The sequence below is a fragment of the Equus przewalskii genome, chromosome 22 (genome assembly GCF_037783145.1).
Source record: "Equus przewalskii isolate Varuska chromosome 22, EquPr2, whole genome shotgun sequence".
In the NCBI taxonomy this organism is placed as follows: domain Eukaryota; kingdom Metazoa; phylum Chordata; class Mammalia; order Perissodactyla; family Equidae; genus Equus; species Equus przewalskii.
In genome coordinates, this window is record NC_091852.1 from 43,021,517 (window position 1) to 43,043,810 (window position 22,294).

At 36.2% G+C, this 22,294-nt stretch overlaps 1 protein-coding gene across 1 annotated transcript in view; it reads right to left on the bottom strand.

Moving 5' to 3' along the window:
• Nucleotides 1-14,240: 14,240 nt before the first annotated feature.
• CAAP1 (caspase activity and apoptosis inhibitor 1) overlaps nt 14,241-22,294 on the bottom strand; it is a 52,845-nt gene continuing 44,791 nt past the window's right edge. Inside the window, exon 6 of the mRNA XM_070590218.1 lies at nt 14,241-16,184. Coding sequence (XP_070446319.1) covers nt 15,838-16,184 — 347 coding nt within the window. The 3' untranslated portion in view covers nt 14,241-15,837. The remainder of the gene's footprint in view (nt 16,185-22,294) is intronic.

The window sequence follows — 22,294 nt, forward strand, 5'->3', positions numbered from 1 at the left end:
AATAAAGTTAAAAATCAATAACAGGAATATCTTTAGAAAATTCCCCAGTATTAGGAAACTAAGTAACACACTAAATAACCCATGAGTCAAAGAAAAAATTAAGAGGGAAATGACCCTACCAGAATATTGTAAACACCACAAAGACTGAGCAATGACAGCTTCACAAAGTTTTAGGAAACGAACAACCAAATGTAGACAATTACTATACTTAAATATTAAAATACAATGACTATAGAAAATAATGAGCTTCTATTGCAGGAATGGAAACAGGATTATCACACTATCAAATACTTTTCCTATCAGCTGACAAAAAGAAGCTGTCTCTTAGCCTGATGGCAATGAGAGACAGAAGATGAATCATTGCTTGTGGAAACCAATTTATTTAGTCACTTCGAACGGCTGTTATTTATTACTTGTCAGCACATGCTGTTAGTTCAATTAAATACAAAAATCAGTTCTCTTTTCTTCCCCACTCCCATCTTTTAAAAAAAAAATGATACAAATTTAAAACATTAAAAGACCATTTTAAGTTCATTGTTTCTATTATTTTACTTAGGCGTTGTTTATTAAACATTCTGCAACAAAGGAAAGATCATTCATTGCTTTGACTAGTCAAATTTAAATGTTTACAGGGACTAGGTATACAAATACGTTTGGGAGCTCTCCTTTCAGGAGAATGCAAACACAAAAATTTAAAACAAGGCACTAGGAGAAAGTGTTCATTGCAATACTGCGCTGAACTGTGAGGAAGCTGGAGACAGCACACTCGGCTGAGAGAAAGTTCGATTTCTTGGCCGTAGTGTAATTGAACTCTTTTATATAAGTTATAATACTCACACTTGTTACATACAAAGTATCAGATATTTCACTTTGACCATACCCCAGGGTTCTCATCATTTAACTGCAATCGACCCTGAAAAAATCTTGTTCCTATTCAGTACTAGTCATATAGGGGCACATGTTGCCATGGAAAAAAGTCCTATCTGGAGAATCTGTCGAGAGAATACTATTAAGCAAAGTATGTTAAGTAAATGTGCCACCTACCCCTGCCAAGCATAAAAGCCTGTTATCCCTAATTATGTTCCTCATTGAGTTTATACCTCCAACGTGTCAAACACAGCCCACTAGTTCTGGGGCTAATTTCAGCTTTCAGTGACAAATGTATCTTATGCTTCAAATGACATTAAGTGGCCGTCTACCACAGAGTACACAAGTCTATTTTCTTTATTCTATTGTTTTAGTGAACAGAAATTACATATTTTCTGGCAAATTTAGAGCTTGGCTGCAGTTAGGACTCAAAGCAAATGTAAGTAGATGTAACAGCGTGTTTTCAAATAGTTGCTTAAAGATGATGCCTCGTTTATCCATTAAATCAAGAAAATAAGCTGTCTATTTGGTGTAAACACCAAAACACCTTGGGTTTTTACATGCTTATTTGCACACAATGGCACATGAACCCCACTTCTTGCAGACTCAGATTCATCATTAGAAACATCAGTTATTACATTGTAGTCACTCAAGGCAAACAAAACTCCTGAGCATGATTCTATTTGCCCCCCCACTGAACAGCCTGCACATAAGCAGAGCTCTTTCTCTCCTGTCACTGCGAGCTGGCGTTTCTCCCTGTTGTATCACTTCTGGCACATATCTCCCAGCACTCTCCCCTGCTCCCCCATTCTCTGAGCTTGAAGAATCAGCAGCCATAGTTAACCACAATTCCAGGGTATTGACAATGTGATTTCTGGATTATATGTCTTAGATCTTGATATCTTAAGGTTACCAACCCTATGACTTTCACATTTGTGCAAATGATTTTCCTCTAGACTGTTGTTTGCTTTTTATGTTTTTAGTCTTTATACTCCTGCCAACACTGAGTATCTTGTGTGTGTCTGTGTATGTGTGTACTGCTAATTTGATCAACAGATAATGATTCTAAATATTGGAGAACAAGGCAAGACAGCTAATAGATTACGTCTAGGTAAAGTGATGTGTTGCTTAACGACAGGGATACGTTCTAAGAAATGCATTGTTATGCAATTTCATCACTATGGGAACATCATAGAGTGTCCTTACACAAACCCACATGGTATAGCCTATTGCTCCTAGGCTACAAACCTGTGCAGCATGTTACTGTACTGAATATAGTGGGCAATTGTAACACAATGGTATTTGTGTATCTAAACATATCTATATATAGAAAAGGTACAGTAAAAATATGATATAAAAGATAAAAAATGGTACACCCATATAGGGCACTAACCATAAATGGAGCTTGCAGGACCGGAAGTTGCTCTGGGCGAGTCGGTGAGTGAGTGGTGAGTGAATGCGGAGCCCTAGGGCATCAATGGACACTACTGTAGACTTTACAAACACTGTACACTTAGGCTACACTAAATTTATAAAAAATATTTTTCTTTCTTCAATAATAAATTAATCTTAGCACACTGTAATTTTTTTACTTCATAAATTTTTAATTTCTTGAGTCTTGTAACGACACTAGCTTAAAACACATTATACATCTGTACAAAAATGTTTTTTTCTTTATATCCTTATTCTGTAAGCTTTTTTCTATTTAAATTTTTTTTTAACTTTTTAAACTGTTTGTTAAAAACTAAGACACAAACACACACACATTACCTTAGGCCTACACAGGGTCAGGATCACCACTATCCCTTTCTTTTTTTTAAAGATTTCATTTTTCTTTTTTTCTCCTCAAAGCCCCCCAGTACATAGTTGTGTATTTTCAGTTGTGGGCCTTTCTAGTTGTGGCATGTGGGACGCTGCCTCAGCATGGCTTGATGAGCAGTGCCACGTCCGCGCCCAGGATCTGACCAGTGAAACCCTGGGCCGCCAAAGCGGAGCGTGTGAACTTAACCTCTCAGCCACAGGGCCAGCCACCATCACTATCCCTTTCTTCCACCTCCACATCTTGTCCCACTGGAAGGTCTTCAGGGGCAATAACATGCATGGTGCTGTCATCTCCTGTGATAACAATGCCTTCTTCTGGAATACCTTCTGAAGGACCTGCCTGAGGCTCTTCTTGAGGAGGTGTCACTCTTTTCAGAAATATGTCCACGGTGGTTTGCTTGGTTTGTTTATCACAGATTTTGTTGTAAGCAGATAATGTACCATGAACATTCTTCTCTATTAATGATAACCTTTCAGTGTTGGGCACCATGTTTTCAAACTTTTTAAGGAGCTTGTTGAGGTCTGCAAAAGCTTCTGCTAAACCCCTCACTGTGAATTTTCTTGGGGGTTCTGCTTCTTCTCCTGTAGTTTTCTTTTCTCTTGCCTCTTCTTCAGCTATGCATACCTGTTTAGTTCCAACAGCTCATTAGTCAATTCCTCAGGAACCACCTCTAGGAGTTCCTCAACGTCGTCCTCATCCACTCCCAGGTAAAGTTGTTCACCATCTCAACCTTGTTGGCTTCTGCAACCTCCTCATCCTTGGCAAATCCTTGGAAGTCATGGATGAACCTCTTGAGTGTCTTCTTCCACATGCTATTCATACACTCCTTGGTGACATCACCCCAAGCCCAAGAATGGTTCTTGATGCAGTCATAGATGTTGTAACCCTTCCAGAAGTGCATCAGTGTCTTCTTTATGTCTTCCTCAGTTGCAGCAATAGCCTGGGCAAAGGTCCTTCTCAGGTAGTAGGCCTTAAAAGCTGCTATAACTCCTTGATCCATTGGTTGGATCAAATAGGTGGTGGTATTTGGAGGGAGAAACACTGCTTTGATATTGGGATGAAGATCACCAATAAAAGGAGGATGTCTGGGACCACTGTCAACAAAAAGCAAAATCTTGAAAGGCACGTTCTTCTCCAAACAGTACTTCTCCATTTCACTGGCATAGCACTTCATGCAGGCATCTTGGAAGAGGAACTGGGTCATCCATGACTTCTTGCTCCTGTAGTACACTGGCAGTGTGTGCTTACTGATACGCTTGAAGGTCCTGGGGTTCTCACTGTGCTGATCACAAAGGGTTTCAATTTGTAGCCTTCAACATTACCCCAAGCATGACTGCTATCCTGTTCTTAAAAGCCTTGAAAGCTGGCACTAACTTGGCCTCCTTATGGAATGAAAGTCCTTTCAGACATCTGTTTCTAGAATAGGAAAGTTTCATCCATACTGAATATTTGCCCTGGTAAGTAATTTTCCTCCACAATCAGCTTCTGTAGTGTTTCCAAAATTCTTCAGCTGCCTTCACATCAGCACTCGCAGACCCACCACACACTTTCACACTATGTAAGGAATAATGATTCTCGAATTGTTCAAACCACCCGGAGCTAGCAGTAAATTCAACATGGTAGTTGGGTCCAGCCTTTTCTTTCAACATCACAAACGAACTTTTTGTTTTGGCCATGATCATTATGGTGCTGAGAGGGATACACTTCTGTGTCTGGTCTTCAATCCAAGTCATTAGAAGTTTCTCCATGTCTGATAAAGACCCTTCTCAAATTTTTGTTAGTCTCGTTGCCTTCAATGAAGCAGATCCTTTAACAGCTTCCATCACTTTGTTCTTGTTCTTCAAAATCGTAGCTATGGTGGAATGGGACATGCCTGACTGACGAGCAGTGACTATCACTGATTTTCCACCTTCAGAGTCCTTAATCACTTTTAGTTTCATTTCCAGGTCAATCACTCAACGTAGCCTCTTACCGGCAACATTAGCAGTGGATTTTGTACACTTACAGGCCATGATGAACAAAATAATCCAAGATTAAACCTAGCACAAGGGAAAATGATGCAATCAGGAGATGGTAAACACAAGATAGATGGGGCTGTGGCCAGTGTAACACAACATACTGTTTCACAGTAAACTTTTTTTTATAAGTAGAAAGAGTACACTCCAAAATAACAATAAAAATTTAGTAAATACATAAACCAGTAACATAGTCGTTTATTATCAAGTATTATGTACTGTACATAATTGTATGTGCAATACTTTTATACAATGGGCAGTGCAGTAGGTTTCTTTACACCAGAATCACCACAAACATGGGTACAGTCACGTGATGCTTAACAATGGGCGTATGTTCTGAGAAATGCTATGTTAGGTGATTTTGTAGTCATGTGAACATCAGAGTGTACTTATACAAACCTAGACAGTATAGCCTACTACACACCTGGGCTATATGCTCTTAATTTTCTGGGACCACCGTTGTATATGTGGTCTGTCATCATTGACCACATTGTTATGCGGCACATGACTGTAGTGAGATTTCTCTCTATACTTTTCTCTTTTGTCCAAGTTATTTGCAATAAACCTACAATACTGCAAATGAGAAATAAGAAATTAGGAATTGGGAGACAAAGCTTTAAAAAAAAAACTTTGAACTCAAAATCACCTAGTGTTCATGTAGTCTCTGGATCATTTAAACTGAAGTTATGGGAGAAATGTAGGAGGAAGAGAATTGACGTTTGAGCGACATATGCAGAGAAATTATTTTAGGGAATAGGGGAAGTGGCATGGCCAAAAACTGTAATCTTTTCTTGTAACAGAAAAACATTAATTCAAAAGTTTTTTTTTTAATCATATGCAATAAATAAACATTGAATTTGTTGGTATTTTGAACTAGATCTTTAATATCCCATCCAGTTGGAAATTCCGTTTCTCTGGTTCTCTATGAGTATAGAATTCTCAATTATCTACTTTAAAAATGAAAAACAAGTTTTTAAATAGTTTTTTGATGTGTATTTTTATTTTTTTCAAGTGTATAGGTTGAAAATACAACAAAAAATGAAAAAATCTTTTGTATCAAATAGTGGTCAATTAAGGAAGAAAGTGTAGGACAGGAAAATGGCAGAAGAGCAGAGGAAATAGACAATAGCGAGGTGGAAGAGAAAAGAGAAGAAAAATAAGACAAAAAAGATTTACCAAAGAGGGTGGTCAGGTAGGGCTGGTTCAAAGCAGATCCATCGACCAAGCCAAGGTGGGTGGCTGCACCCCTCAGGTTCCTACCCATCTGGTAGTTCCATACACTCCAAATATAAACTAGATGTTTTTAGCAATCAAAATTCTATTTTCTGATAATATCCAGCTCACAAAGCCAAATAATTTCAAAGTAATTCACAATAAAGTGTGTTAAGATTGACAACTCACAATGTTTAATACCTTGAGGAAGAGCTGCAATTTAAAGGTTTCTGAATGCCAAATCAACGCACCTAATAAAGGTTCATTTTGGGGATTCAAAAAATAGCTATCAATGAAGTGCCTACCCTTCATTTTGATGCTATCCATCAAAAAAGGCTAGCAGGCTTTTTTAAAAAAATCAATTAATATATAAATGGAAACATGAAAACCAGGTTCTTATAGTTGTCACATGTTGATGTAAATGTTCTGTAACTGGGAGGGATTGATTCCACTTACTCAGCATGCAAAACAGTAAGTTACATCAGGCTGGTTTTTGCCATAGGTTAAAATTCACGTTAAGTTCTGAAAAAAAGAGTCTACAGATTAGGTGGAAAAAGATGATATCTTAAGGTATGTTTAAAAGAGAAGAGTCAATTGTATGAACATGTATTTTAAAAAAAAACAGGGGTGACAACTTGTCCTCCACAGTTTCATAACCAGGCTGGGGTACAGTTACAGCCTCTGGTTCTTTTTCTGTCGATGACAGCGGCAGTTTGATTAACAAGTGTGCAGCAAAAACCTTTTTGCAGGCTTCAGAATGTATAAGCATTCCGCTTACATATTTCAATGTCAGTGGCAAGAAATAACTATAAAACATGAAACTCGACCCAAAAAATGCAGTATTTTAACATTTAAATTTGGCTGTAAATAACATAAATACTTTTTTCTCTTTTTACATATTGCAGATTTGTTGTAGATATGAACATGAAGATTTACAAATCACGAATAAGCCTAAGCACTTCATAACCAGATTTTAATTTGATATCTTAGTGTTCTTGATATTATGTTCCCTTCTTCTATGTTTACTGATAGAAAAACCCCACAAACAAGCTATTACACAGGTCTAATACTAAAGCACTTGTTTTATAGCTATCAACATCAAGCTATCTTCTTCACTAAGGGACAGAGAGAAAAACCTTACATGACAGTTTATACTGATACTTTTCAAACCTTGTTTCAGGTAGTTTTTTTGTTTGTTTGTGATCATGTTATAATAGACTCAGAAATATGATAGGCAATATCAAATTTTCATTAATTTGGTGATTTTAAATACCACACTAAAGATAGAATCTTATTAAAAATCCTACATCAAATTTATTGAGAGGGAAAAAAATCAGTTACCAAAACTTGTAGTTCTCCTTTGGACTTTAAGGAAATATGCTGAGGACAGAGAAGACGTACTAATACAGAAGAGTAAAAAATAATAAAAATTGTTCAAAGGAGAAAGTAATTTATCTTCTAAAAGTGACACAGCGAATTCTTCTCTTCCAAAAAATTTTAAAACAACATTAAAATATTGGTCCTTTGACTCTATAATGTCATATCTTTTTATTTTTATATAAATGACTTTTAACCTTAATAGAGTAAAAAAAAATCTTTCAACTGAAAATAATGATCTATTATAAGAATACACCTAATAAAGCTAAATTCCTTTGCTATTGAGGAGCTGTGCTAACTTGTTTTACTTCAGACTAACAACTGCTTCTACCAAGTAAGATAACAAACAGGTTTTAGTCTTCAAACTTCAAAAACTTAAGGAAGCCTTGTCAAAATTAACAAAATAATTTTAAGAATACTTTGCAAATAATTCAGTAAGATATTTTACATATGAATTAGTTCTCCTTGATATAAAATACTATGTTATTATTTGCATACAATGAAGATTGAATACATATTTAAAAATGAAAACATAGGCATACCCTTGGAAGATGATGGTAGCAAAAGCAGAGTTTTTGAATTTCTCCAAATCCCCACACAAAACTAGGCAGAGCAATAGAAACAAAAACCAAAAACCATGGACAACATTTAAAACAAAACTAAGTACAGGTATTGCCATGAACCCCAAAATATAAGCAGCTTAGAACAAACCAGTAATAAGACCTTCATAATAATTTGACCTTCATAATATCAGCACTTCTCTGGGAGAGAGTAAAGGGAAGCCAACTGGGCATCTAATAGACCTGACAATAGGGAGAAACCCAAAATAAGTAGAAATCATGAGAGTGAAGTTGAGACAGCAACTGAAACTTGGTTTTGCCTCTCATAATAGCAGCTGAATGCAGCGGGTATAAGGTCTGAAAGGAGCTGGAGCAGTCTAGCCCCTAAGAAGTCCTGAAACTGACCAGTCACGGCTCCCTTCCAGGACAGAGCCCCACACTAAGGAGAATCCACTGGCAGTGGCATCAAAGCGAGCAGGATAGAGAAAAATCAACAGGATGGTAGGCAAGTCCAGGAAAAGTAGGGAGAGGGGGACAGAGCAAGGAAATCTCAAAAAGCAAGCCACCATATTGTGAACATTAGAGAACAAAAGTAGACAAAAGAACACGAAGGTAGAAAAACTAATCCGAACCAGGTTCCTTCTAAAAGTTCAGGAAAATGAGCTTCACGTAAAAATGAGAAACAAAAATACCAAGGTTAAATCTTATGCAATATTGTTATAAATAGAAGAGACAGAAGACAATAACCTTCCTACAGACAATAGAAGTACACCAGACAGACTCACAGAACACACCAAAACTATTACCTTGTATTTTAAAATGAGATTAAAGTCATTAAGAAAATGACACAAGCCATAAAAGAACAACATGAATCAGAATTAGATGTGAGGTGAAAGAATCCAGGGAAGAATTAGAAATGAAAGAAAAAAATCATTTTAGAAATGAAAACAAAACTAGAAGGAACATAGGAGTGAATAAACACAACAAATGAGCCTTAAAAGAAATAGGAGAAAAGGGGTTAAACTTTAAACTCAAAATGAAGATAGAAAAGGTTCACAAAAAGGTGACATATATTGAAGATAGGAAAAGAAGACCCGATGCAAATAACAGGAAATCCAGAAGAAAAGCAAAGCAAGGAAAAAGAACAAATGCTGCAATAATAATTCAAGAAAGGTCCTTGAAATTAAAAAGAAAAGGATGTAACATTACATAATGAAAAAGTCTATCACGTATCCAGGAATATCAACACTTAGTAGCTAACACCAACACATATTCTAGTAAAAATTACTGGAACAAAAGAAGGAAGAAAAACATAGGGCCATCTGTAAGCCATGGTGTCACGGTCAGTGTCAGGTAGCACTGATTCTAACCTGCTGTCAACCTTATCTATTCTCTTTCTCTCAAACCTTTCCACTCATCATCAATTAAGATTCCACATTAATCTCAACTTGGATTTAGCAAAAATAATTTAAGATTGACAAAAGCAAAAATAGGTTAAGAATCAAGTGACATCTTAAAGTATACTAAACACCACATTTGCCACTGCTCTCTCATGAAAGTCCAGTAAAATGACAAGTAAGAGATAAAGGATCAAACAGACAGTAAAAGAGAAGACAGAGATAGGTCAAGAAAATTTTGGCAGCTGGAGCAGAAATAAATGAGTGGAACTTGACTTAGACAGCAAAGAAGGCTACAACCTAAGGGCCTGTGGAGAGGGGAAACTAGGAAGCAACTTGCTTCTAAACACAAACCCAAGTAAGGCTAACAAAGATCCCAGATCCCTCCAAAGACAGCGTGGGATGGGCAGGGGGCAAACACAGAAGTTACTCTCCTCACAATCAGGCAGCCATTCATTCACCAACTCCACAGGAGACTCCGGCAAAGCCAAAGTATGAGACTATAAACTCAGGCAACCCAGCCGAGGTAAGGGCAGGTTAGCCTCCTGGAACTGGGGGATTAGGTGAAAAGACTTCCAAGGGAACTGTGGATACCCTCAGACAGCCAAAGAGAAAAGTGCACCCGTCCATAAAGGGCTTCCAACCAGCTTTTTGGTGTCTTATATATGAAAGCAGCCAAACGTCACCGAAGATCTAAGGAAATTTGAGAAAACATCAGAAAGCAAAACACACAAGAAAAAAAATTAACTTTAAGGAACTAGAAGGCAAAAAGCAGAAGAAAACTTGAAAACCATCACTAAAAGTAACATCCTCAGAGAGCTAAAATGTTACATCCATGAAACTGTCAAGCACAAGGCCAAGGCAAGGGCCGAGCAAGGCCTGACAGACTTAGCCGGTAAACAATGAGCTCTTTTTAGATTCAGGCAGCTTGTGACTTACAGAAACAGTGAAAAACAGTAGGCAAAGGTGCCAAGTCCTCATAGCCCTTGTGCAGGGTGAGGACAAAGTAAAAGGGACCAGATGCAAGAGGACTGATGGGAAACCCTGTTGCTGCAGAGTTCATGTCATGCAGGAGCTAAGCAATTTTACAGCCTGTGGCTGTGCCCTAAATTGGGCAAGAGAGAAAGCCTTATGTCTCAAAGGAACCAAGGGGGCAGATGGGAAAACTGCCTCAAGACATCTTTCTGCAAGACAGGGAGGTTCCCTCAAGAAAAAAGGCAGATGAGAAAATGGTCTTCTGAGGGTTCCTCACAAGGCTGCCTATCTGGTCACCTTCCTGGGAGGATCACGGGGTGTTGCCCCAAGACTTAGCCAGTGGGCCGTTCAAGCTCTGCCTGCATGGCCTATCAGGTTCTACGCAAGGCCACCAGGACACCGGGATGGAACCATTGCCCTAGACACAAGAACAGAATGCTATTTTTAAAAGGGAATATTCAGAGAATAAAAATAAAAAGATCTTTTGGATATCAAAAATATGATAGGAGAGAGGGCCAGCCTGGTGGCATTGCGGTTAGGTTCATGCACTCTGTTTCAGAGGCCCGGGGTTCGCCGGTTCGGATCCTGGGCGTGGACTTACGCACCACTCATCATGCCACGCTGTGGTAGGCGTCCCACACACAAAATAGAGGAAGATGGGCACAGATGTTAGCTCAGGGCCAGGCTTCCTTGGCAAAATGAGGAGGATTGGCGGTGGATGCTGGCTCAGGGCTAATCTTCCTCACACACACAAAAATATGATAGGAGAAAATTTTTAAAAAATCATTAGAAGAACTGGAAAAGACTACTGAGAAAATATACAAGAAAGTAGAAGATGGGAAATCCAGAGACAATAATAAATAAGAAGTTTTAAAATCAAGGTTAGATTTCAATATCTTAATAAAAGAAGTTCCAGAAATATAGATTAGAAAAAAAATAGAGGGGAGGAACTTATCTAAGAAGCAATATTTAAAAACTTCCCAGAACTGAATGACATGCCACTGAAAGAGGTCACCAATGATTAACTCAACGGATGAAAAAAGATCCATCCTCTGATACATCAAGAAACTTCAGAATGCTGGGAATAAAGATAAGATCCTAACAGCTTCGAAAGAGAAACAAACAGGACACACACAAGTATCAAGAATCAAAATGACAAATGACTTCTCAACAGCTTCAGCGGAATTTGGAAGGCACTGGTGCAGTGCTGTAACACTGAGGACAATGATTTCCAGCCTAGACGTCAACACTCAAGAGTGTTTCAATCGAGTGTATGGATAGAACTGAGCCATGCTGAGTCACACCAATGAATCAAAATAATTTACTCTTCATTCATTTTTCACAGGAAGCTTTTGAAAGAGGTAGGCCAACAAAATGAGGGCATAAGCTAAAAGGAAGACAGAGGACTCAGGAAATGGGATACCTAACATGAGAGCGGAAGAGCAACCAACACAGATTAGCACAGAACAGAGAGATCCAGGAGGAATGTCTGTAAGGAAATAAAATGACAGATTATATGACATGTTTGAACCTACCGAGGAGAAACTGACACTTCTGGAGGACAGGGTGTAAGTTAACGCCTACTACATGAACATTGAGCAAATGAAATATTAAGGTAATTACATTATTCACCTCAGGAAAGTTAAAAATTGGACCAAAAAAGAAAATATAATTATAGGACCACATGGTCCAGTTGTGAATAGTATTTACATACTCAGATTAGTATAAATATTGAATGCTAACTTAACCAAAAAGTGTGATGTAATCACACTGTATTGGGAGGGTGAGGGAGGAAGGTGCGTGTTCAGCAGACAGTAGAAGAAACAGAGCTTAATCTTCACATTCCAAAACAGATCAACACACAAAATCTAAAACTGAACTACCAAGGAATAGCATAATAATCACATTACTTAGAAATATAGAGATAAATAGAAAAAAAAGGCTAACATTTGAAAGTGGTCATCTCTCAGTAGCAAGAGCTGGTGCAAAATGAATAGGAAAGAAGAGTACTATTTTTCATCATAAGCCCTGGAAAAAACATTTCTTGACTTAAAATTATCTACATATTTTGAAATAAATAAAGCAATAAAGATAACTTAAATATATGGGCCAAAGAGAATAATTCCAGACAGTATACTTACCAAGTTATCCTGACAATAAAGACCATAATAGGTAAAAAGCAAAAAACCCCGAAAATTGGATTATTGCTCATATCTAGCCTTATGGGACAAAGAGATTACAAGGATTGCTTCAATTTGAATGGGGAGAAGACAAAGGGAAGAGTTAAGCAATACTTAAACTTAAAAGAGTTCCCTACGTTTCCCGAATTTCATGGTATTCTGTACTGTGGTATTTTGTACACAGACTGTCATAGCAGAAAGAAATCTTATAAATTGGTTAACAATTTATTTCCTTCATTTTACAGTTACTTATCCAAGCTTATACAGCTAGTTTGGGTAGAACCAGAACCCTCTGCTCTAAACTGTCACACTTCCCATTGCATCACAATGCATTTTAAAATAATGATTAAATGGGGCTGGCCCAGTGTGTAGTGGTTAAGTGTGTGTGCTCCGCTTTGGCAGCCCAAGGTTTGCGGGTTTGGATCCCAGGCGCGGGCCTACACATCACTCAGCAAGCCATGCTGTGGCGGCACACCACATACAAAATACAGGAAGACTGGCACAGGTATTAGCTCAAGGACAATCTTCCTCAAGCAAAAAGAGGGAGATTGGCAAAAGATGTTGGCTCAGGGCCAATCTTCCTCACCAAGAAAATAAAATAAAATAAAATAATGATTAAATACCAAGAAAAGATATTTGAGTTTCTATTGATATACTCATTAGCACTTTTTTTTGTTTTAAAAAGGGAGTCTACTTGAAGATAAAGAAAATGTAAAAATATCTAGCAGTTTTAAGCTAAAGCATATTGGTCTTCTATTTTTTAAGAGTTAAACATATACAATAAAGGAAAAGTATCTATAACTGAACTTTCTTACCTACTTTTTATGATGGAATAGAACTGAGAAGTTTTAAAACTTTTAGGCTGCTGTCTATATTTGGCCCACATTGTGGGTTCACTCCTGCTTTATCTACCTTGAAAATGGCATTAAAAATACATTTTTTATTGCAATTTGTATGACTGTTCAAATGATTCAGAACACCTTAACTCAGAGAGCTAATCATGCCTTAAGATCTAACTAGGTTTTGGCACAAGATTTATAAGGAAAGGATATATTTCCTGATAGTGTTAAGGAATTGATGGTGTTCAACAACGTTTAGGTGATTTTTCATAATTAGTATGTTACACTGGCAACCTAGTGATGAGTTTTTAGGATATAGGTGAGTGTGTGGATTAGTAGGAACATCAGAAAGTAGGCCAACGCCTAATGCAAAGGACTCAATATTATCAGTTGCCACCAATCACTCAAGATTTGGGTCAGGTTCCTAGTCAAAGTCAGGATTACTTTGAATGGAAAATTAGGCTGTCAATTTTTTTTTCTCTTTTAATTACTAATTAAACACTGCCTAGAAATTTTCCTTACCTTGGCACAAGGGAGGAATTAGGCATAAAAGGCAGCATCCATATCTATTAATCACTCTATTCCATGCTAAAGTCTATACTGTAACACCCCTGAATTTAAGATTCTGAACAAGACTGAACATCTCAGAGGTAGTCAATAAATAGCTGTGAGCTGATGATTTAAATGACAGCATCAGATCAATATATAGTATTTTCCCATTACGTAGGCGCTTCTAAAACAAACCTATTCCTATTCTCTAAAGCCATTCATTTTCAGAAAGCTCGCATCTTTTTCACCATTTAAAAAAATAAATAAGAGGAAAAGTTGATTTTCCAAGGTAGGAATCTAAGTAGCCTCTAATTTGTTCAGCCCATTCCACCTCACACCTAGCCCCTCTAGTCAATGTCCAGAAACCATTCTGCATGCTGAGCAGAGCAGACACCCAGTGCCTCATGAGGCTGGTGACTTTAATCGGCCACAAAGCACTCAGACCTCTTCCGACTTCTTGTTTAATCACACAAATGTCATCCACTGCATTTCATAATTATAAGCAGCAATAAAGTTCAGTCCACACTACTTTGTTACTTTAAAGTTAGAATAGAAAAATTAATTTACCATAATCAATGCTTTTTCATCTTGAAGGCAGTTAAGAATGAGAACTATTTAAATCATATCCACGTTGACCAGCCTAAGAGCATTTCAAATGATGGAGGCCTCTGTGCCTCATTAGAAAGATTCAAGGAGAAAAACAAATGACAGGATTATTTAAAGTCATGTTCAAGAATAACAAAAAAAAGAAAAAGAATTTATAACTGCAACTCTAATGTTTCATAAACACTCTCTATTTCCATAAGAAATCCTCTAAAATTTACATTAAGCCAGCTAATAAAACACAATCCCAGCAAGTTCTGTATATAAGGAAAATCTTCATACAACATTAGTAGAACATAGCTTATACATAAAATATACTATATTTGTTAGCAAATACAAAAACAGCAGTTCTAGATCTATATTTTAGAAAAAAAATTAAGTTAAGGGTGTCTACCTAAACTTATTTTGGTATCAAACAACTGCAATTAGTGATGGGGCAAAAAGCATTCAGGATTGTGGCAATATTTTAATTTATTTACAAAAACTATACAAAATTAGATTATAACATCAACTAATCAAAGCTTCTGAAATTAATTCTGCTTTCAGAAATGTATCAAAAGTCTTCAGACCCAGAATGATAGTCTTTATTATTTTTAATTCATGGAATTATAGCACATCAGATCTTCAAGCAAAAAAACACCAGATGAAAGCCTGTATGATAAAATATTCTCCTTTTCCTAATAGCTTGGAATGTAAATGAAAATGTGTGCCCTTTTAATTGAAGAAAAAAATTTGAACAAAGTGTCCAATAATATCAAATACCTGTTAGAATGGCTTGCCTGCTGGAATTAAAGTTGGGCAATTACTTCTACATTGTTAAACACTGCCTTAAATTAAGTCCATTTTTTCTTTTATAAAGTAAGTTTTTCTCAGCCATTTCAGATCTGTAAGCCTTATAATGAAAAACATTACTCAGTTTTTACTAGTAAATCCATACCCATAGAAGCCATTTTCAAGACAATACATATTTTAAAAGTACATATAAGCTTAACTAAATTTCTTAAATTGTTAACAAATCTAGAAGCAGTAATTCTATTGCAAAATATAGATAGCCTTAAGAGCAATATGCTTGGTCAATCTTTCTTAAGCTTTTTGGTGTGGTGCCAAAACATTTAAAAAGAAGGACAAAATTACCATTCCTCTTTGCTAACGGCTTTTCAGACATTAATTTGCAAACATAGCTAAATACTCATCTAACAAAGTATCCAGGTTACCCAGTGATATTTGCCATGAAGTCATAAAACGATCACACATATATGAAAGTAACAACAACAACAACAACAACAACAGACCCATATGGATATTTTAGGCCTAAAATGACTTTATCCAATAAGGATTACATGAGAAATATCCTCTAAGACCCAAAATAAACTTCAGATACAAAAATTATATGATGTGGCTTTGTTCAAACACATCTAAAATTCAGATCCCAGTTCAATAACTAGGCTGGCTTCTTTATATCACCGGCTTTCATGAGGGCTTTAATAGCTCGTGCCCTCATCTCAAGTTCTAGCAGCTCCAGCTGCTGTGCAGAAGGCTGAACGTCTTCCGGTGGAGGAACAGTCAGGGTGGCTGTTTTGGGTTCCTTTGGGCTAGACTCTGCCAGTCCCAGAATTTCATTCACGCTTTTCTCAATGTCTTTCTCCAGGTCATCTATCTGACCAGCTTCACTTGGGACTGTATTTTCTGGGACCTCAGGAGCAGCTGCTTCTTCGTTGCATGGGCCTTCTATGTCGCTGTCATAAGCATCTGCATTTATACTGAGCACATCACTATCTTCCCCTTTGCCTGTAACAAACAAACAAAAAAAGCGGGGGGAAAGAACTATGTAACCTAAACGCCCTGGTCGAAATTCCCATTCTGTTTAGGATTAAAGGGCTGCTTTGACCCCAGCTCCCACCATCGAGTCCCAAACACATTCCATAATCCTCATGCCAACCCTTTTCCCAACTCCTCAACTTTGAAAACAGATCTAATTGAACGTAAATTTTAATGTATTTTCCATTCCAACTTAGTAGAACACGGAAGCATTGGGAAATTTATACCAATGCATGGAGTTTCACGACCTATTTTCCTAATTAAAATGTCACAACAGGGGCTGGCCTAGTGGCGCAGTGGTTAGGTTTGCACACTCTGCCTTGGCGGCCTGGGGTTCTCTGGTTTGGATCCCAGGTGCGGATCTATGCATCGCTCATCAAGCCATGCTGCGGCAGGCATCCCACATATAAAGCAGAGGAAGATGAGCAGAGATGTCAGCTCAGGACCAGTCTTCCTTAGCAAAAAGAGGAGGATTGGCAGTGGATGTTAGCTCATGGCTATTTTCCTTGAAAAAAAACAAATGTCATAACTCTGTACCACAGTGAAGCTTCCACATTACAAAATAAGAGCTGATGTTGGAAACTCTCTGGATAGAGTATTATCGAAGAAGTGAAATTCTATTCTAGAAGGAGTTTAAAATACTTTGCTTCATGAACTACAAAAAAGAGAATGTGCACTGCAATTATCCCAAATCTTTTCATATGCTTTTTCACACACTTTGTTCTAAATCAATAAATTAAAGGAGAACGCCTGAGGCCATTTTCTCAGATGAAATAAGTTTTCATCAAGAGGATTTTAATTAATAAAGTTAGTACACCATAATCTTTAAAAATGCATTTGTTAAAAAAACTTCTATAACCGATGCTAAGAACTTAAATATAAAGGCAGATTATAGCTCTCAATCACTCTGGCCTTGGACATTGCTCAACCCCTGGCGTCATCTACAACTTTGAGCGCTCACTCATACCTCCAATTCATTTAGTTTTTAAGTAGTTTTAAGTTATTTAGTTTTAAGTTTTACATTTCTAATATGTCTTCAAAAAAGACAGTAATGATCCCCCAAATGTTAGTTCTGTTAGCTTTCTCATAGTAGGGGAAACTTTTTTTTTACAAAACATAGACTGACAGATAAAAAATTCTGATGATAGAATGTACAGGGAGGATATACACAATTCTATTCCACTGGTTTTATAATAAACAATTTACAGACCTTTACTGATCCTCCTTCAAAAACTACTCCCTCCTCCAAAATTAAAGTGGAAAATGAATCAATAAATTATCTCTGCCCACAAATAGAACATGCAAAAAAAAAGATTGCAATTTTAATTATTTGATGCCAAAGAATATTTTACTTATTTCCCCAAAGCATCAAATATTTCCAAATAGATACAGAAAAATGAATATAGCCTTTTGCATAAAGAAAGAATGCTTTATGTACGTATTCTAATTTCAGACAAAAACAAATTTAAGAAAAGAAGCACTAAATTGTTCATAGTCTCAAAAAGTTAATTTTCATGCCTAGCAGGCTTTAATCCGGAGTTCTAAATCTGTAGTCACTGATTCTGAGTGAGAATTTTGTCTGTTTAAAAGATTTTAAAACATAAGTTTTTAAAAAAACGTGATTTTTTCTTCCGACTAGAAGTTGTGCCTGATAATGACTGAAGAGTGGAAGAGTATGGTGGGTGGGTGGGAGGGAGAGTCTAAATACCTGATACGTGAGTCCTAATCCTTACCCCAATATTAAGTATGCGACTTGAGCAAATCCTTTACCTTTTCAGAGCTTCCCTTCTGTAAAAATTAAGGTAAATTGTCCTAGGATATCTCTAAAGCCCCAGGTCTGTATTACATAAGTAAAGTCTATATAAAAATACAAAAATGGGAATACTTACTATTTTCCTCTTTTCCCCCTAAGATATGGTTACCACTTTTCTTTCACTTAATAAATTCATCACCTGGATAATAATCCAACAGAGTATCCTACTGGCAGCAGTAGCCAATGAAATGTAAGTAACAAGTCAGTAAATCATACTCTACTAAATTTTTTTCCCCAAACAACCTTTTTGGCAACAGGTTTCTAGAGAAAAGAAGTACAACTACAATGTCTGGGCATTTTAACTAAAGCTCACTTACTATCTTGGGTCCAGGGATCAGTGTGTAATGACACAACTATGGAATCACTTACAGGCTAAATTGCAAAATGTGAGTAGCTGCACTTTATGAAATTAACTTGCTTTGAATCTCTATGTAGGTAAATAAAAAGAAGGATAGCAAAACTGCGAGATATTTTCATTAAAGAAGTGGAGAATCCACACTAGCAGATCCTGAAAAGATACATGGCAGACCTTGCAGCTGAATGTCACTGTCATACACCATCAGCCTATATTTCCTACCAAAAGACCACAGAGATATATATGAGTGTGTATAGATATTTTTTAATAGATTGTATATTACATTCATCTTATTTTTTTCTGGGGAGGAGGTCCACAGCTTTCAAATACTTTTTCAAATGGCTAAGAACCATTGAGCTATATTCTCACTTAATTCAGATCATTTTTAAGCCTATTTATATAAGCTTATTTAAGAAGTAACCACAGCTAAAGAGCTCCTCTGCCCTGAGCTTATAATAATAAAATCCTTCTTCTATAAAGTTATCAGTACCAGAGATTCAGCTTCAAAATGTTTATGTTCTCAACATTTCAAAGGAAGAAAATCTTGACAAGAGTTTTTTTCTCATTTATATTTTCTACGGATTTGTTTCAAACTTTTAGTGGGCAGAAGGTGGCCTTCACTCTTTCTTTACTTTTACATCAGAAACCGTTATACATATTCTATCACTGAAGAAATGGTGCTCTACAAACTTGGTGTTCTCTGCTTATACTTAAAATTATCCAAAATCCAAGTGGTTGAGTCCTCCGTAACAGTACTGGTGAATGCATTCATAGGTTCCATTTGCCCATTATACCTGCACTATGGATGCCAAAGCTTTGTAGAATTTATATCTGAAATTTACCATAAGCACTTCATTTCACAAATGTGAAAACAAGTTAAATGACTTGTACAATATAACATGACAAATTATTTAAAGATCTAAGATCATACTTCAATCAAGTCTTTTCACTATTCCTTAATTTTCATCATTCTACTGACTTATTTTTTAAAGCATCATTTGCAAACATACGAATACATTTCCAAAGACAATTTATTCTCATCCTTACTATCAGAAATTTGTAGGGCTTTTCTTTATCAAGTATGATTCTCAAAGTGGAAGAGGCAAAATCTGCACATTCTTTCTAAAAAGGTAACTTTACCACAAAACGCCTTATTCAAAGTCCTTAAAATATCAGTGTGGTCATGTTCTGTCCTTCTACACTCCCATACTGCGTGCATGCATGCACACGTGTGTGTGTGTTTTCAGGGTGAAGTGAGTGCCCATTTAAAGTATATGAGAATTCCACAAACAGAAGAGCATCGTTAAGTTTTCACATGGACTTAGGAGTCTGAGAGTACCAAATCACTCTAAGGTAAATTAGTTCTGCTCCTCTAAAGGAAATAAAAACAGTTTCAATGTGTGCATGACATTAAACTAAGGTTGTTGAAATCCACCAAGAAAAATAAAAGACAGACGGGTCTGAGGTAAAATAATACAAATGCAATTAAAAATAAAAAGAATAAGAATTCAGACTATTAACTGTAAAGGATATAATAATCAAAAGTGGCTCAGGGAAGAGAGTGAGCATAAAATTAGATCCAAGCTAGTGATGTTACAACAAGCAGCAAAATAACTGAAGTAACTTTAAACTATACACAAAGAAACTAGAGGATATGATATATTCCTTACATTAATTCTGCTCTTTTCCAGTAAGATGGGTGGCACCTAAAATACTACGTACCATTTAGAGAACCTTAGAGAAAAGCAATATAAATGAAGAAATGGAGTAAATAACTTATTGGGGAGGATTAAAGGAGGTCAAGAGCCTGGCTGAACAACAGTTTATAGGAAGACAAAGTGTTTTTCAGGAAAGAAGTAGTAAGAGCTCAGGGGTTTATTGAGCATCTCTCTCCTACAGTTGATCCTCTAGCCAACAACTCAACAACGTACATTCTCCTCCGTCTCCTCTGTCTGTATATTTCCACTGTTTCTCTTTTCCTTCGTTTTCCTGCTATCTTTTGCGCTACCGATTTGATTCATACTCCAAACTCGGCACCCAAGTACCAAAGATTTTTTAAATAAAAAGCTAATCCATCTAGACTCAGTATCTAGACAGCAAGATGAATCAACTACTATCTAAACTCATCACTGACACAGATGAATAAATGAAATAATTTACCAGAGAAATATTTGTTTATATTATTCAGTGCATAGTTATGAACATGGGATAAAATCATAAAGGCAAAATATTTGGCAACTAAATAGAACACCCAATACCGTTTAAACATTTTATCAACAAGGAGAAAAGAACATGACTACAAAAGAGCCAATCACTTTAAAGGAATATACTTCTGGTATAAATAAAAGGGAGTATACTACATAACAGAGCTAAAATGCAGTATCTGTATTTTTATTATCATCTATTGACAAACCTCAATGCTTAAGGCCTGCAGGGATTCTCTAAGCTATATAAAGGAAACATATTTTAGGTCTTAAGTTTGCTTTTCGTTAAAAGTTTTAAATAGAAAACCCAATGAAAGTAAACAAACATATGATAATTATGAATCACAAAGATTTTGAGTGATAAAAATGAATAAGGGTTTTTAAGCTATGTTAGCATATTTAAAGCTTGAAAGGGCCTATATTATTCCACTTGCTAATAATTCAACTTATCAGAAATAGTTTTAATGCATAAAATGGAAGCATATCTACTGTTATGAGTGACTGCATGCTTGTGAAACTTCTTGATAATGACTTATTAAATTAAGCCAAGAGGCAAGCCCTAGAACATGGAATAATTAATATCTGTCTGAATTTCTGCTAAAGCTGGCAAATTGAGCACACATACCTAATTCTCTTCCCTATCAAGAACCCACTGAAGTGACAGAAGAGTTACTTAAAAATGATGGCATAAAAATTATAAATTAACTGAGGAAAAAATTAACAAACATTAGTTGTTCCTAAGTAAAACACAAAACGGAGAATCCACAAAGAGAAAAAACCAACAAATTTAGCTAAATAAAAATGTAAGATTTCTGAGAAAGAAAATCTACTATAAATAAAATTATGAGACAGGGCAGACTACAAGAAAATATTAGTGAAACACATTTTTAAAAAGGACAAATGCAAGAGTATATACAATATCTAGATGTCATTAAGAAATAACTAAAAACATGGGCAAAGGATAGAAGTAAATCAAGCATTTCACTAATATGAAATACAAAGGATCAATAAATACATGAAAAAACCCTCAGTCTAACTTGTAATCAGGGAAGTACAAATTAAAACAATATCATTTTTTACTTATTAGTAAAAAAATAGTAATTTTATCCATCTGGAAAAAAATTAATAAATTAGTAAAATAGAATAAGGATCAAGAAATACTGTTAAGTTAAAAAAGTAAACTAAAGAGTGATAATCATACTTATGTTAAAAATAACATAAGTAAAATATTAATAGTGGTTATTTCTGGAGAGGGAAGTCAAAGTAGAGGGGGAAGAGGAGAAAATGAGTTTTCCAATTTTGCTCTATGAATACACATATTTCTTCAACCATTTCCAAGAGTATAACCTTCTAAAAAGTTAAAAAAGAAAAAATGAAATCATACTATTAATAGATAACAGGAAAGGGTATCAGCTAAAAAGAAATTTTGCAGGATTTTTACAAAATCTAAGTAGGCAGGATTCAATTGACAGAAAAATAAAGCAAAGTCACAGCAAAAGATTCCCCAGATGAGTGTAATCCTTAAGACCTAGAGTCTTGGAAGCAAGGAAGAGCTGGCTGTGGAACAAACGCCAAGATCATTAAATTCAACTCATTCAGAATAGCTGGCTGATTGAGCCCTTCCCGGCCACAGGCTCAAACCCTGTCCACTGGAAGGCCTACCCCATGCAGCTATATTAAAGAAAGAGATCTGTTAGGGAACTGTGTC